The sequence below is a fragment of the Corapipo altera genome, unplaced genomic scaffold (assembly GCF_003945725.1).
Source record: "Corapipo altera isolate COAL_440 unplaced genomic scaffold, ASM394572v1 268, whole genome shotgun sequence".
NCBI classification, from domain to species: Eukaryota; Metazoa; Chordata; class Aves; order Passeriformes; family Pipridae; genus Corapipo; species Corapipo altera.
This window is the reverse complement of record NW_020884901.1, coordinates 7,710,073-7,726,856: the sequence shown is the minus strand read 5'-3', so window position 1 is coordinate 7,726,856 and position 16,784 is coordinate 7,710,073. Positions and strand designations below refer to the sequence as shown.

Below are 16,784 nucleotides of genomic sequence, written 5' to 3'. Positions count from 1 at the left end.
AGCATTTCTGTGTTTACGTCAATGTTTCAAAGGTACCAATCAAGTACTCCCAGCACTTTACACACAGGATTAGCACAGTGCTCCCACATGGAATTACTCTCTCCAGGAGCCCAGCAGCTCGATGAGAACCAACCTGGGCAGAGCCACCCCATCAACACCCAGATTTTCATCTGCCTCACCTATGCTGGGAAAAAAAGCTCTGAGAGAAGGTCAGGTAATCAGCTACACCCCACAGTGCTGGGGATGCACAAGTATTTTTCCCAGGCAGATGGTGGGAAGAGGAAAAGTGAGGAGGAGGAAGGAAGGGAATAAGTTCAAGATGAGACTCTGAGATCGACAAACTCTGATAAAAATACCCGTCTCGCTGCTGCCGGAGGGACCCGGCACGAGGGCGAAGGCAGGCACACAGCACCCTGAGCCACGAGCTCACACTGCTCCAGTGCTCCCCACCCCACTTCCCAAACCTTCCTTCTGTGTCTTTTCCTTCATTTCCTCACGACTTCAGCATCCTCCTTGCAACTCTCACACCCCCTGACTACACCGGCCACTTTTCCAACGTGAGTTTTTACTCTTTTCTCCTCCATCCTCTTTCCTCAGCATGTCGAGGCTGGGGAATTTTCTCAGGCTGTAGATCCCTCCCACACCTGCAATGCCATCTGCAAAACCCAATCCCCTTCCCAGAGCTTCCCATGGCTGCTTTTCCCCCAGTGCCAACTTCAATTGCTCTGGGGATGACACGAAGTTAGTCTGCTGCTCAGTTCGGATGAACTAAGAGCATTTATTCAGCCTTGCTTTATCAGAGATGCAAATCAAGCACTCCAGTTACATATTTTAACACAGTGGGGGGAAAAAAGTCTGATAGAAAGCTAAAAAGGGTCTAATGTATTCATTGGAGCTAAGGTGGAAACCAGAGATTAGAGAAAAATTATTAACAGAACAGGTGTCATTGTCACAGAAGTGACAATTTAAAGACAAATCCCCCCCAGATGAATTCCCTAAATACAAGAGCACACTGTTAACTACTTTTAGTCCCTGGTTTATATTGGCTCTGCAAAGGAGACTGGAGAAGAGGGGGAAGATGAATGGAGGAGGCTAAAGGCTTGGTCTGCCATCAGCACAGAGCCTGCAGCTCCCATCCACATCCCAGGGATTTGGGGATGTCTGGTGCCTCATCCACACCAGGATGAGCCTCTCCTTCTCCCTACAGACAATTCTCACACAGGGAAACACTGAACCCATCTCATGGGGGTTTAGAGCTTTTCTATTTGGTTTTGGTTTTTAATAAAAAACAGCTCATTGGAGATCAATTTAGATTTTTAATACCTCTCAGATAAGAAAATCTGCTGCAGCAGCAATTCTCTCCCTATCTTAATTAATTTCTAAACACATCACAAGCTGGAAGTGCATGTTTGATGAATCTGGTTGACCTCCTGGTGCAGAAATGATGACACAGATGTTGTGCCTTCCTCACTACCTCATTACTCATGTTACACCAGGGTTTTTTTTCTCCAGTTGAGCTGGCTGACAGGAGCTCCAACGCTGCCATCAGCAAGACACGCTGTAAGGAGCCAGAGTAAGGCTCCAGCAACATTCTACATCCACTGGAGCATCCAGTTCCACTGGAGCAGCCAGCAATCCCACAGGACACACCACCATGCAAGCCTCAAGCACAAGGCAGGGAGGGAAGTAAATCCATTGTGAGGTTTTACACCAAAAAGGAAAAAATACTGCTGGGTAGGAAAACAAGGCACCACACAAATGATGGCCAAGCAGAGGGAATGCTGGAGCTGAAGGTGCCTGTGTGTGGATTTGTCCAAAGCCTGCAGGATCTGGAGTTATCCCTCAGAGAGCTGTTTGCTGGTGACAGTGGGAATCACACCAGCTCTGCAAAGGGTTTCAGCCTCCTCTCCCCTCCCATACAAGCTGGGATAAGCCCAGTTGCACTGGTATGATGCTACATCCAGCTGTGGGAAGGAGAGCAATCACAGAATGGTTTGGGCTGGAAGGGACCTTAAACATCATCTCATTTCAACCCCCCTGTCGTGGACAGGGACACCTTCCACTAGCCCACGTTGCTCCAGGCTCCATCCAACCTGGCCTTGGACACTTCCAGGGATGGGGCAACTACAGCTTCTCTGGGCAACCTGTGCCAGGGCCTCCCCGCCCTCACAGTAAGGAATTTTTTCCTAATATCCCATCTAAACCTACTCTCTGTCAGTTTGAAGGTATTCCCTTTGTCCTGTCACTCTAGGCCCTTGTAAATAGTCTCTCTCCCTCTTTCTTGTAGGTTCCCTTCAGGTACTGAAAGGCCACAAATAGGTCACCCTGAAGCCTTCTCTTATCCAGGCTGAACAATCCCAATTATCTCAGGCTTTCAAAAGGGAAGAAAAGAATAAAAAAGGTGATGGGGTGCACATGAATGCCCTTGTCATGACCCTCACTGGATACTGGCAGCTTCAAAATGGTGACAGCAGCAGCTCTTAAAAACCTCCTTGCTGTTGGATATTCCTTAAGGAACTAGAGGCAACCCTGAGGAACTGTGCTCCCAAAACCCACCAGCACAGCTCATCAGGGTGCAGGACCCCTCCCTGGCTCCACTTCGGAGCAGGATGTGAAATCAGAGGGAAGCATTTAAGAGCAGACTTTATACCAGGCTCAGGGGCTGATGGAGCACAGCACTGACAGCTGATCATTAGGGACACATCAGGAACAAGAAGAAAAAAGGAAACTCGTACAAATAAGTGCTAAAAAAAAAAAAAATCCTCTGGGAGACCTAGAAACCAGCAGCTAACTTGTCTGCTTCCAGCACAGCCAGCAAAAGGTAGGTATTAAAAAGAAAAAATAATAATTTTAAAAGGCAGCCTGATGAGTTTTGGTCACCTTATACTCCAGACACTGAAATGGTCCCTTGCAAGGTGATGGCATGAGATGGAATAAGGCTTATGCTTATTACTGTTCACCAAGAAAGGCAGCTTATTTCTGCTGGAGCAGAGGCAGTGCAGAGAGCATTTACAACCCTCCCACTATGCAGGGCTGGTCCTGTCTCTGGTATCCCACAGCCAGGACTTTTACTGGCATCACTCACACAGCCTTAAGGGAGGGAAACCCATCCCTTTGCCAGCAGGACAAGGATGCAGCTCTGCATCCTCTTCCCAAACCTGCATCCCAGATACCCACGGGGCTGCCAAAGCCAGTGGGTGCTGTGGCCCTACTGAGGTCTGAGAGAGGGGTCAGTGCAGAGATAAAACGTGTCTGTGCCACCCAGACCAACCCCTCCACCCCCAGAGCCTGACAAACAGCCCCCACCCAGGGCCAGTGCTGCTGGACACAGCCCTGGGCTGGGTTTAGCAGGAGATAAAGCAATAATTAAACAGGGACATGAGATGGTGTGAAACAACAACAACAACAACAAAAATAAATCTCTCTTGTGTTTTGTTAAATTCAGCAATTTACAAGGCTGGAATAATTAGTGGTTTAAAATGTTTTGACACAAGCAGCCCCAATAATCATGATAAATCATATCAGGCATATGCCCAGATCCTTGAAGTGACAGATGACAAACAGAGCAGTGACAAGACGCTCCATCACACGGGGAATCATTGAGTTAATGGAAGAATTATTGCTTCTGAAATCCACTCCAGTCCCATTGTGGGGAACATTCCAATTTATCAAAGCCAAATGAACATTAATTGCTGCAGCCTGCTAAGTTTTCGAGCTGCTGTGACCTTCATTGAATTTTAATCCAAAACAGATAAGATTTACTTCCACACAACAGGAAACAACACAATTAAACCCAAATGACAGCTGAGATTATGGTGAAAAAACACAACAGGCGTAATGACAAAAATATTGATTCCCTTCTACTTGACACTGTGCTAAAAAAAAAGGTAAATAAATAAAATCTTGCATTTGAATATTTGTTTGGGGTTTTTTTCCTCCTTTTTCTCTTCTTTTCATTTGGGAGACAAATTTCAGATACTCAAGCCAAGAGGAAAGGAGTGGCAGAGAGTAATGGAGACTGAATTCCCTTTAACTGCAGTAATTAATGTTATGTCTCATTGGGGAGAGATTAAGAAAAAACAGTCAGGAAAGGAAAAAAAAATAAAAATTAAGTATTATTTTGCTGTCAAAGACGCCCTTGAGCTTAGGAAGGGAGGTGTGAAGAGGGTCACAGTCACTCAGTGCTTTGCAGGGGCAGATGGTGGCTGCAGGGACACGGGGCCAGGGACACTGATGGCCCCTATCCCGCTGTACTGGAGGCAAAGCCACCCCAAACCACAAAGCCACACACCGACAGCCCAAATCCCTGGAAGGAGGAGTAAACCCAGGATTTACACCTCCCTGCATCCCCCAGGCAGAGCAGGAGCTACCAGCCAAGTCATAAGCACCTACAGAAACCCAAACCAGCGTTCCCATCGGGGGGAGCTCAGCTCAGAGACATCTCTGTCCCATAAAGCTGTGCCCAGTGCTCCCTAAGTGAAGGATTAGCCAGATCCCCCAGGCAAACCTTCCCCAGCTCCTGTAACTCAGATGGAGGAGGAAAAGACAGGAAAAAGCAAGTGTTATAACCACTTAAAGGATATGGAAGGAAGCCCTTTCCCGTGTCTCCTGTCCTGCCCAGCAGGATGCTGGGCTGATGATGAACAGGCACACAGAGCCTGAAACCCCAAGGCAGTGCTAGGGTGGGCTGGAGTTCCTCATCTGCAGCAGGAATGGTGTTTTAGTCTACAGAGAGCACTCAGGAGACATTGGGCTTTGTGGTGGGAAGAGGAAGGAAAAGCATTTGAGAAGCATCCCAAGGATGTCCAGCTGCATCTTGAGGAAAAAGTGATAAGGACACAGTAGGAATGGGAACAGGAGGGGGTGCCCACAGCACCCCATGCCAAGCACAGCATGGCCAGGGAACTCAAGTGATGAGGGCTTTCTGGGCTGTGAATTAGCTGGGGTCAGGGAACAAAGTATAGGAGTGGGAAAGCAACCTGAACTGAACCTGAGGAGCTGGGTGAAATATTCCACCCAACATACAAATAATTGTGCCCATTTTATTTCAGCTACAGAACTCCATGTGGTCTTAAGGAGGAAAAAATGAAAAATAACAAAACACACAATTATCTTTGCTGGTAACTCAAAACTTGGCTCGGGTTCACTCAAAAAGTTAATGAACCTTCTGAAAAATCTGGGCAAAGTTTCAAGCCTGTGCTGCAATCCTGATCCAGGGAAAGAATCCGCAGAGCTCCTGACTCCCCAGGAACAAGTGTGCAGTCCAGATCCCATCCCAGACCCCCATCCCTGCCTGGAACCTTGGCTCCTGCTGCAAGGAATAGCAGGATTGACAAAGAAAGTGTAATTACAGCTCATTCTGTGTGGAAGGAACGCTTCCTTCTCTTCTGTCTTCCTGTTGGTTTTGCAGAAGGGAGGAGAGGCTCAGGGCAGGAATTAACTCTCACAACAAAGCCATGGATGCTCCCATGAAAATGCTTCCCATGGCATTGCACATCTCCAGGGGCTAACTTGGGATCAGGGGGCAGAAACACTTCTGTGATATGCAGAGCAATGCCATCAACTCCACCCTGCTGGCACCGCTGCTGCCGCTCTGAGGTGCAGCAAAGGAAAGCTCTGGGCAGCAACTTCTCCCAGGAACTTTCTCTCTAAGCATCGATCCACTACAATCCTCCTGTTGTACTGCAGAAAGAACAGCTTTAGCAAGGGCTGGGGATCAGGACTGAGTCTCTCCCCACTAAAGAAAATCTGCATTTCGAGCAGGAATCACCAGTCTCCAGACACAGTGTCTCCCTCCAGACACGGCCGTGTCTCTGTAGCTCAGGTTTGCCACAAGAGCCAGTCCCACACTCAAACCAGAATCGAGCTTTTCACACCCACACGTGTATTCCCGTTGTCTTCCTTCCTTCCCATTGTCTCTCCCTTATATATTCAGGCTCATTTTCCAAGTATACAAGTTTAACCCTTCCCCCACATGGTAATGCTCCATCCCACTGACATCTTCAGCAGGACATAAAACCATTCTCTATCCAATCCAATAAGCTGCAGTCCACAATTCCTTTCCCTTCTGCCATCCTACATCTTATCTTGCCCAACAGCCTTAATGCCAAGCCTCTCTCCATGCTCACACACAGTGCCCAGTCTAAAGCCCCATTGACAAATGCTTAGACACTCAAAAAACCCCAGATTTAAGTTGTAAAAGCCAAATATCCACTTGTAAAATGAAAAAAAGTACAGATTTTGTGCAGTCTCTGTTCCCCCTTCCAAAACAAAGGACAGAAGCTGTGGAGATGATGCAGAGGTTTCAAGAGAAGAACAGTCTCACCTTTTGCAGAGTGGCTCTGATAGGATCCCCAGTGCCATAAGAGACTTTCTTTGGGCAAACAGATGACATGCACACACACTGGACATACAAACCTAACTTCTTTTTTTCTTTTATTCATATTTTATCTGATGGGACTTAAGAGACAATACTTTGAGTCCCATTTCACAGATAGAGTTCTAAAGCAGAACACTGATGGACCAGATCCAAATACGCTGGCAACCATCTCATACAATACCAAAACAAGCACTTTAAAAGGCAATAGAGCACATCCACAATCTGTTAATAAAAGGTCACAAACACCTGAGATGGAGATACTGAAAGCACCTGGACCCTCTTTTTACTTTTAGTTCAGACTTGTCCTTTGCAAGAGATGCTGCAGCCTCTATTCACTGAACAGGTAAAATTCAGTTTCAGAAAGAAATGACCAAGTGAAAAATCTTGCTTTTGAACAGACCAAAATGCAAGGAGAAATACTCCACTGACACCTCACCACTTTCCAGCAGAGACAAAGAGGAATCACAAGAATCCCTGTCACCCTCCCAACAGCTTTTTCCCCACTCTCTGTTGCTTGATTTTGTTTCATTTTCTCAGAAGACCGAACACTTTTTTTTTTTTTCTGGCCCATTCAAACACATCTCTCCCTTTCTGGAGACCCAGCCAAGAAGGGGGACAGACATTTGCAAACCGAACCTGCCACCCTGCTCCTTGTCACCCGCCTCTCACCACGACCTGGCCGCCAGCCCCCTCCTCCGAGGGGGTCCTCAGTCCCCTCCGATGCCATTGGCAGCTTTGACTCACCATGACTGAGATATGAAGAATGTGCATCTGCTCCTCCACTATCTCCGAGGGCTCCTGGAGGCTGGGGGGGGTGGCCCGGGAGAGCTGCTCGGCGCTGCTCATGGAGACGTGGAAGTACAGGGTGCCGTTCTCCAGCCACTGCTGCTTCCAGTGCACCAGCGAGATGTCAGCCACGGTCCCCGACATCTCTGCAGGGGCAAAACACACGAGGAGGACGTGAGGATCAGTTGGGTTTTTTTCCACAATGCTCAAAGGTATTACTCTAAACGATCCAGGAAATTGAGATTGAGTTTTACCCCCGTACTGGTTCTATATCATCATCTACAGGATGAGCTCGAGTGTTATTTTTTAGCCTCTGCCTGCTATTTTTCCCAAATGTGAACAGTAAAGTTTGTCTTCCTTAATAAAAAGCAAGGGGCTACAGAGTGCTTTGGGATTTCTAGACTAGGAAGGCAGCGACAGTAAAGAACACATTACCCAGGTTGCCTTTAACCTCCTATAGCTCTCCAAGGAAACAGCTCCCAGGGATCTACAGCCAAGCCCAGGAGAGCTTTGTGAGTCGGCACAGGGAGGACACTCAGTGCAGGATGCAGACACCAGTCCACACTTTGCTGGCATTACAATGGAAACCTTCCTCCAGGTGCAAGGCAGCACCTCAGCTGTATTGATGGGATGTTCCCAGCACAGACCACGAGCACCAGGCTTGACAAATATCTATTGACCTTGGGGTTGCATCTCTTGGTCACCTTCTGCAGCTTCTGTTGGTTTCACATCCCACCTAATCCTGATTTACACCACAAGCACCCTGGGAGCTGGGATTACAGCACCCCAGCACATCCACTATGTCAGCCCCCCTGACCTAGGGCACTGCACCAAATCAGGGGCTTGGACAACACAAAGGGCAGCCCCAGACCTGCAGTCCTGGCAGAGGCAGCATCTCCCAGCCTCAGCTGCAGCTCCTGCCTGGGCCAGGAGCACTGACAGCTCCTCAGCTGCCCATCACGTTGCAAGCGGATCTCGGCACAGAACAGATTTTGGCAGTTTGGCAGCTGAATCAAAACCCAAAAAAATAAAATAAAAAAACCAAAAAAACAAGCACAAAAGGAGCAAAAATATTTCTCCTTCCACCACCTCTTTTTTTTGTGTTTGTTTTCCCATTTGTGATACAAGCAATGGGAAGCAATTCAGGTCCTCTTAGTCACTGGGCCCACAGCTTCAGCAGGCACCTGCTTTTGAGGGAGACCCAAATTCAATTCCCTCCTGTTTGGGAAGAGCAACCAGCTATAACAGAGCACAAACACACTGTCTGCAGGTGTGTCTGCTCCAGAACAGCCAAGAGCACGAGCTCAGAGACTCCTGGCACCACGGTGGGCACAGAGACAAGGTCCTCCTTCTCCTCCACACCTTGGCCACAGAGGGTCAAGCAGGGAGGACAGGGCTTGTTCCCTTGTTGGCAAAGCAGCCAGGGAATGGTGATGGCATTTGGCATTTCATTATCCTGAACCCAGCTGGGTAAAAGCACATCCAGGAAGGAACAAGCCCAGCTGAGTCTGTCCTGAGGAGTCACTCACATCTTGCAGGACAAGATGCTTCAAGACACTTGGGTGCTGGCTGGCAAGGAGCCACTCAGGCTACAAGAGCAGACACTTCCACTTCTACACACCCACATCAGAACCCAACAAAAAAACCCTCCTGATCTTACAGGAGCAGTTTTTCTCACCCCTAAAATCAATACATTTTCCAGTAGCAAGCTCCAGGCTTTCTATCAGGGATCAAAACAGAGCCAACCAACCTGCTCACAGAGCAGCCCCCATCATGCCACAGCAGGTCCTGCAGGATCCTCTCTTGCTGCAGGGCTGAGGGCAGGGACAAGGTCACTCCATTACTACCAATTCCCAGATTCAGCACCTCACTTTTTACCCTGCTGACACACCTGAGCTGCTGCACTGGCACCTCCATCTCATCAGAGGAGTTTGCTCATTGCCTCTGCCCTCCCAGCACAGCTCCAGTCCTCATCCCCAATCCCTGTGGGCACCTGAACACCCAACAGAGAAAAACCAAACAGCTCCTAGCCCTGCACAGATCCATCAGGAGCCCACACTTGCCCTTCAAGGGGGACCTGTGAGCTCCCTGTCACATCTCTGTCACTGCTGTGACATCTCTCCTAATGACCCTTCCCTCCTCTAATAAAAAGAGCTGTTTGCTGGAGCAAATCAGGAGCAAGAGGTGTTGTTGCTTGCACTCTGTAACCTGTAAATCACAGCAGCCCTGAGGCTCTCTCTGCAGGACAGCGGCTTCTGCAAGATCTGGGAATCTCATGAAATGAGTCTCCTGTCTCTTCATCCCAAAAAGGCTAAAGCAGAAGGTTTCTTACAGCAGTAAAAGAACAAAATGAGAGGAGTATCAAGGCTCCTTAATTGCAATCGCCTTCCCAGCAATACTTCAAAGGTCTGTACGGAAAAGCATCTCCTTGTCTAATTAAAATCAAAACAAATGCTACTTTTAGGAGCAGAAACACTCGCTCATCTCTGCAGTAGAAATCCATGATCATCCACAGAGGCAAACAGGGCCATGGGAGAGCACAGAAGCATCAAGGGACAGACTCTGTTATGCAAAGCCATAATCTTAATTCTGTCCAGGGGGACAGCCACCCACAGGAGGGGATGATTTACAGCATTACACACTCATCACACACACATCCCTGCAGCAGACCTTCCCAAAAGAGCTCAGGAAGGAGGTTATATCACCCACAGCACAGACCCCACGTGGGTTCCACCACGACCCCATTGCTACAGTTCCAAAGGCTACATCACAGTAGGGAGGCAGGGAAAAGAAAACCTCCAGGGTCAATCTTTCTGCAAATTTTTTTCCCTTACACACACGGTTTTTTTGCATGGGACGTTTAAAAGGATCACAGAGAACATTTCTCAGGAGTTCTGAAATATAGGCAATTTTTTGGATTTTAGCCTAGACTGAAGATAAGCCTGTTTCATTTTCAAAAGGTCTCTTCCAAAAGTAGAAACTTCAATTTAACATTCATTTCACCATTTTAAGCAAACCCAGTAACCAGGCAGCTTGTGACAAACACTGACTTGCCAAGCCTGGATACCTGTTCCCAGACATTTATAAACACCTGTGTGCTCAACACCCCCTGAGCCCTCATTGCAGGACACTTATTACCCCCCCAGCATCACCAGGACATGATGAAACTCCATCAAATTCACTACTCACAATTAAAAAAAAAAAAAGCCTTTTTAAGCCCTGTAGCTGCTGAATTCTTCAATATCCAAACACAGGGAAGTTTCTTGGCCTCATATACTTGACACAAATACTCCACTGCCTGTGTTTCACTGGACACACATTGTCACTCCTCTATCTGCACAGTACTTACAGCACTGATAGCCCGTCCATCAGAAAGGATGTAATAGTCTGCAGCAAGATTGCTTGTTATCAGAGCTTTCCAATGCTTTTGGAACAAATTAAGGGCATTCCTGCACCAAAACTGAATGAGATACAGTTAAGGTTTTAAATGGGCAGCAATGGAAAAAGCACTTGTGGTCTATAGCTGTTTAAAATCTCAGTATCCAGCAGATGGGGAGCTCTCAGATGGGGTTCAAACGCAGCTTTGTGGGTAAAACACCGAGTAAAACAGCCAAACAGATCATAAAACATCTGCCATGCCATCTTCCTACCTGCTCACTGTGCTCAGCAGCAGAGAAGGGATATGAGGGTCCTCATTCCCTGCAGCAGCCAGCCAGAGTCCTTCCCTTCTCCCCATCCAAAGGCCCCAGGCAACCACATTTCTCCATCCCAGAGCAGAGGATCCAAAGAGCCCATTCCCCCTTGCCATCATGGCCAGGCTTCGCGAACGAAGATTTGGGAAGGCACTATCCACATTTGCTACAGGCACGCTGGTGGCTTATGAGGCCAATACGTGACAGACATCCGATTGCAGAAGGCACAGCAGAAAGACTCCTTAGATGGTGTATTCTGCAAGGCACGGTTCTTTCTGCGTTGCCTTTTTTCCTCGAGAGTGATCCTGCGTGTGTTCTCGAAGGAGGCAGCTGCGTTATAGATGGTGTGTCTCCAGACCTCCTGATTGGAGGCCAGAGTAGACCAGTTCTGGTGATCAATATGGCCAAGGCTGAGATGTTGTTTCAGGGAGTCCTTGTATCTTTTCTTCGGGGCTCCTCTCATGTGGCAACCAGTGGCAAGTTCACCATAGAGCAAGATCTTAGGGAGGCGGTGGTTGGTCCTTCATCCTTGAGACGTGCCCTGCCCAGCACAGCTGCATTCTCAGTAACATGGCCTCAATACTTGTGACAGCTGCTTGCTCTAGTACAGATGTATTGGTCACATAATCTGACCAGTGGATGTTTAGGATTGAACGGAGGCAGCGTTGATGGAAGCGTTCTAGGAGACGCAGGTGGTGGCGGTAGATGACCCACGATTCGGAACCATATAAGAGAGTAGACAACACTATGGCTTTGTAAACACTGATCTTGGTGTTTTTCTTCAAGTGTTTATTACGCCATACTCTTTTGTGGAGTTTTCCAAAAGCACTATATGCCTTAGCTAACCTGTTGTCTATCTCTCCGTCGATCTTACCATCTGAGGAGATGAGGCTACCAAGGTAATTAAACTACTCATTCCCCCTTGCAACACCAGCAGAAATGGCTCCACTCCAGCCTCCCCCAGGTGCCTCCTCAGCTCTTCACACCTGCCCTGCATTTCCCATCAGGCAGCTCAGCTGAGCTCAGGGGCAGCACCCACCAGCCTTCAACACCACCTGAGGATGGTTTGAATTTAAGAAAAGGGCACACAGAGCATTTTTTCCTTTTCTGCCCTTCCTGAAGCTCTGTGCCTCATAAAACTACAACTTCCAATGTTTTACTTGGAAATAAAACAAGCAATCCAACTAAACCCTTCTCAAGGCTCAGTCCCCAATGTGGGCTCATGCCCATCAGCAGGTCCCCCATCCAGGGCAAGGCAGGGGACAGCTGTGACCACAGCAAGATCCCTTCCAAACAATGCTCTAATTCCATTTTTCCCTTTGTTGTTGCTACAAACCTTACATATAAACATTTCATTGAAGTCTTCAAGTTGTATTACAATCAAACTTAAAAGCAAAAGGGCCTAAATGCATTTGGTTGGGGACCAAGATGATTCCCATAAAAGCAGATTATGCTGACATGATGAATATAAAACTAAACAGCAGATATTAAAGTTGGAGGATTGTTACTCCATGCCTTCGGGCTACTGGCCGCCCTACCCACCTCCTCCCTCCTCCCCCCCCTCCCACTGGCTTTCACTGAAGGCAGAGAAAGCCTTTTCACCTCTGTCTTCTCCAAGGAAGGCTGCCAGGCTCGAAATATTCACTATCTACCCCCAGTCCCCCCCTCCCAGACCCAGTGCTTCAACATTCAGCAGTTATTCGGGAGGCTGCAGCCCTGCCTTCTCTGTCATGGCGTTTTACAAAGCCCGTTTTGTATTTAATTGGCTTGTTCTCGCTAATCTACCATGATTATTGTATTTTTATTTCATTCTTGAAGGTCATTATTAAAATAAGCCGTTTTGCTTACGGCTGCTCATCCCCGCACAGTTCCCCGCCCCCGGATAACCAAACCCTCCTTGTGCTTCCTCCCCAGTGCTGCTCAGACCCTGGGACCTGCTGGGCTCCTTTCCTATAAGTACCAAGTCCTTGGTGTGACGGGTGAGAAGCCAGTGAGTAATTTCCAGTGCACGGATCCAGGCTCCTCCTGCCTTTTTTCCTCCCCACCTGCTTCATCCCAGCAGGACCTGCACCCTGCAGCCAGGCTTCATCAGCTCACCTGCACAACTCAGTGTCTTAATCTGCTGGCAGAGCAAAAGCTGGAGATCTGTTTAGGGATTGTATTTCCTTTTACAACCTTGGCATCCTCTTCTTGCCCATTCATCACCCCTCATCCCGCAACCCCATTCCTCCCGCTGTTATTCCAGGGGCTCTTCTGAGTTAATGTTCTCCAGAGGCGCCAACCTCCAGCGAAGTGTTGGTTTAGAGATTCTTCGGTGCTAGCTACCACTTATGCTAATAAACCAAATTTATGCAGAAAGTCATAAACAGAGAGCTCTCCCCAGTGCCCTTGCCAGCGCAGGATTGCTCCCTGCGGAATAGATTATCACACTCTGTGCAGACTAGTTCCGAAACGACTCTAGTAATGGGGCTTCCCCCCTGCTCCCCAGGGGGCTATTCTGCAGTCAAACAGACCCAGAGAGTTCTAAGGGTTTGGGTCTTTTGGTGGCAACGCGGTGGGTTTTTTTAATCTCAATCATTAGCTCAAGTTTTTTTCTTCCCCTTCCCCGCTGCTGGGTTTTTAACATGTTTCTTCCCCTCTACACCTCCTCCCCTTCTCCCCTCGCAGCACTCCCTGGGGCAGCACACAAACGCAGCTGCAGATCGTAAAAGGTAATGGAGAAGCTCAGAAGTCTAAGAAAGGGGGGGAAAAAAAGATGACAAGCTCCCTCTGATCATCTCTTTTCAAAGCCCCTGTCTGTGAGAACACAGTGCTGCACCTGCAGGGCATTTCAGGGGTGGCTCCGGCGCTGTGAGTGTCTGCAGGGACACAGAATCATGAATTGTTTGGGTTAGAAAATCCCTCTAAAATCATCATTAACGCAGCACTGACAAATCCAAGACATGGTGTGTGTCCAGGGATGGTGCTGGATGGAGGAGGGCTTCAGGCAGCCTTGGTCTAGGGGTGGTCCATGGGGGGACCCCGCTGGTTTTTTTAAGAAAATACTTTAGGTAGATGTAATTATTGTGAAATGCAGCAAGAGGTCAGCAGACTGCATCATCCAGAAATGGTCCAGGAGATGAGCTGGGTGAGCAGGGAGGAAAGAGTCAGCCCCTTCCAGGCTCCCCTGGAAACATTCCCAGACAACCAGAGGGTTGGGCTGCTCCAACACAGCTCTCTTCATCTCAGCTCCAGAGCCCTCTGCACCATCCCCACATCCCTTCAGCCTTTCTAATCCCAGGCTTCAGGGTCCCTGTACATGTCAGGGAGGGGATATGGATTTGCCTGTGCTGCCTACAGATCACAGTCTGACTCCACACACCTCAGAGAAGCTCGGCGTGCTCGGCGCTCCTGCAGCTGCTTTCACTGCAGTTCAGGCTCTAGTACATTACCCTTATTTATAATGCTGGGCCTTCAGCATGGTGCCTCAGGCACTCCAAAATTATTACAGGGCCCTTTGACCTTCAATTCCCTTCCCTTCCATTCCATCTTTATCCATCAGCAGAGGCTCCCTCTGACCTGCATGCAGGCAGACAGGGCTACTGCCCCTTCAGCCAATCCTATGGGAATTGCTGGCACCCAGCTGGACAGGAGTCACCTCTGTTTGAATGAGAAACACCAGGGATGGGAGGGCAGCTGGGAGAGTGCTCCTGGGTGAGGCTTTCCCAGAGAGATGAGACACCCAGGCCTGGAGCAGCACTGGGGGTGCTCAGCCACAGCCCCTCCATGGTGCCATCCATCTGGCTGATGCTTAAAAATAAGGTGAAGGAATGTGACTTCAAGCACCAGAGCCTCTCTTGTGAATCCTGCAGAGATGAAGGGCAGGGTGTAAGAGGGATGGGTGTGATAGGGGTGCCCTGATGCACAGATTTTGCCCTCCAGCCCTGTCTTCTTCCCCAGTCCCCACCCCTCTGTTAAGGAACAGGAGTTTGCTTTGGAGCTGCTTTAGGGTTTTACTGAAAAGCTCATGCTTTGCCACTTCTCTGGAGCTTCCTGGCTCACCCAAGAGAAGCACAGGGCTCACTGCTGAAAAAGCACAAGAAGGTGCGAGGAAGAAGGTCCCTTGTGTCAGAGGAGAAAGCCGCTGGTCCATGAAATCTGCTGCTGTGGAGATGCACAAGGAAAGCTGTGAAATCTTCTGCTCCTCCCTTATTCCAGATCCTCAAAACCAACATGAGACAGACCTGATAAATGGGGAGAAAAAAGTCTACCTGAAAGGTACAAGCATCATTTTTTCATGGTCCAATTATTACTTTCTGTTAGAGGAATCAGTGCCTTTGATTCTGAAGCTTTTCTGCACCCAACACTGGCCCAGCGCTGCGTTAAGGGTGGATTACGTGAGACAGGTTTTCATGCAGACCATAGGGATGTCCTGGCTCAGAAAACCCAGCAATGGGCAGGAGATGAGCAGATCTGCATCAGGGCAGGCAAGGCTGCTCAGCCCTGACCGCTGTTTAATTCTCAAGGCCAGGCAGAGCTCAGCTAACTGGAGGTGCTGGCGCTCTGAGTGCCCCCAGCCGCCGCTGCAGATCAGTGCCTGCGGGGTGACACCGGAGCTTCACCTGGAGTCTGAGCAGATCTGAAGTGTCTAATGACACAACTGGAGGCTACTGAGAGGAGCTGCTGTGTGTGATAACCACTCTCTTGGTTTTTCACTGCAGCTGAGGAGGCACGAGGGAGGCAGCTGGGTGGGAAGGCGCAGGGAAGGCACCATCACCTGCAGCAGCAGCACTCGGTCCTAGAGCAGGCAGGAAATGCTGGCACATGGAAACACGGCCAGATGGGTCCTGCTGATATTTTAACCCAAATCCCACAGCAGAAGGGAGCAGGTGCCCAGCCAGTGCCCACCCTGACTACATCCCTCCTGCTTTCTTTTCCTGGTCACCAGTGAGGCTGGAGTGGGGATGCCTTTTCCCAGGGCAGCCAGCAGCACCTCAGACACAGACACTGCAGCAGAGGAACAGCCCCAAGAGTCATTATGGCACTGGGTAAGGCTTGTGCAAAGGGAAAACATTTCATTTTTGGAAAACCACCCCTACAGCCTCTTCCCTGTACAGGCAACAGTGGCAGCTGCAACTTTTTCTTTGACTATGAATTTCTGCAGGAGCTGAGGGCTGGGAGCAGGGCAGAGGGGGCAGAGGGCAGCTCAACACAGTGGGGTGGGCACTGGGACAGAGCAGGACTGTCACACAGGCAAAGGGACAGAGAGGGAATGCTCTTGTCTTCCCTGCAAGCTGTGACAGGAGCAGAAGGGCACTGTGACCTATTCAGGTGACTTGAAGAGCGAGGCAAAGCCAGGCAGGCTCCACAAGAAGGCAGAGAGGTGTGTTCACTTCACAGCATCTGCCTCTCTGCACAGGTACACCGGGGGGGAGAGCACCGGCACCGAGGGGTGAGTGTCACTCTGAGCTGGATTAGAACTAGCCCAGTGCTTTATAACCTCTCTGCATTTTTAAACATCTCTCTTTGGGAAACAGACCTCTTAAAATGATAAGGTAGTTTGATAGCTCAGGGCACTGTGAGACTGGGAAGTAATTTTTCTAGAATGGTTCCTCCAGAGACTTCCCCTCCCAGTGGGGAGGTGGGATGGGCAGAGGAGGAGAAGAAAGCAGGGCAGGAGAGAGGAGGTCTAGTCACCTTCTCCAGAGACAAACACAAGGATAGTTCCACCTCCTGAGACATGGATGTCCTTCTCCAAGGAGAGGGAGCTGACTGGGCATTTTCAGGAAAAAAACAGCAAGTGGATTACTTGGGATCTTCAGCCTGTGTGTCACCTGGAGCACCAGGTGAGTGTATCAAAAGCCAAGTAGCCTGAAAATTCTGGATATACACTCCCTTGACCAAATAAGTAAAAATATCAGTTACCAGGAATGAGTATTTCCTGGAGC

General features: G+C 49.0%; 1 protein-coding gene across 3 annotated transcripts in view; it reads right to left on the bottom strand.

Moving 5' to 3' along the window:
* Nucleotides 1–16,784, bottom strand: part of ASTN2 (astrotactin 2) — a 326,379-nt gene that overhangs the window by 265,396 nt on the left and 44,199 nt on the right. For all 3 annotated transcript variants that reach the window (XM_027650010.1, XM_027650009.1, XM_027650011.1), the window contains exon 2: nucleotides 7,124–7,311. In XM_027650010.1, the coding sequence (XP_027505811.1) occupies nucleotides 7,124–7,309 (186 nt within the window). In that variant the 5' untranslated portion in view covers nucleotides 7,310–7,311. The remainder of the gene's footprint in view (nucleotides 1–7,123; nucleotides 7,312–16,784) is intronic.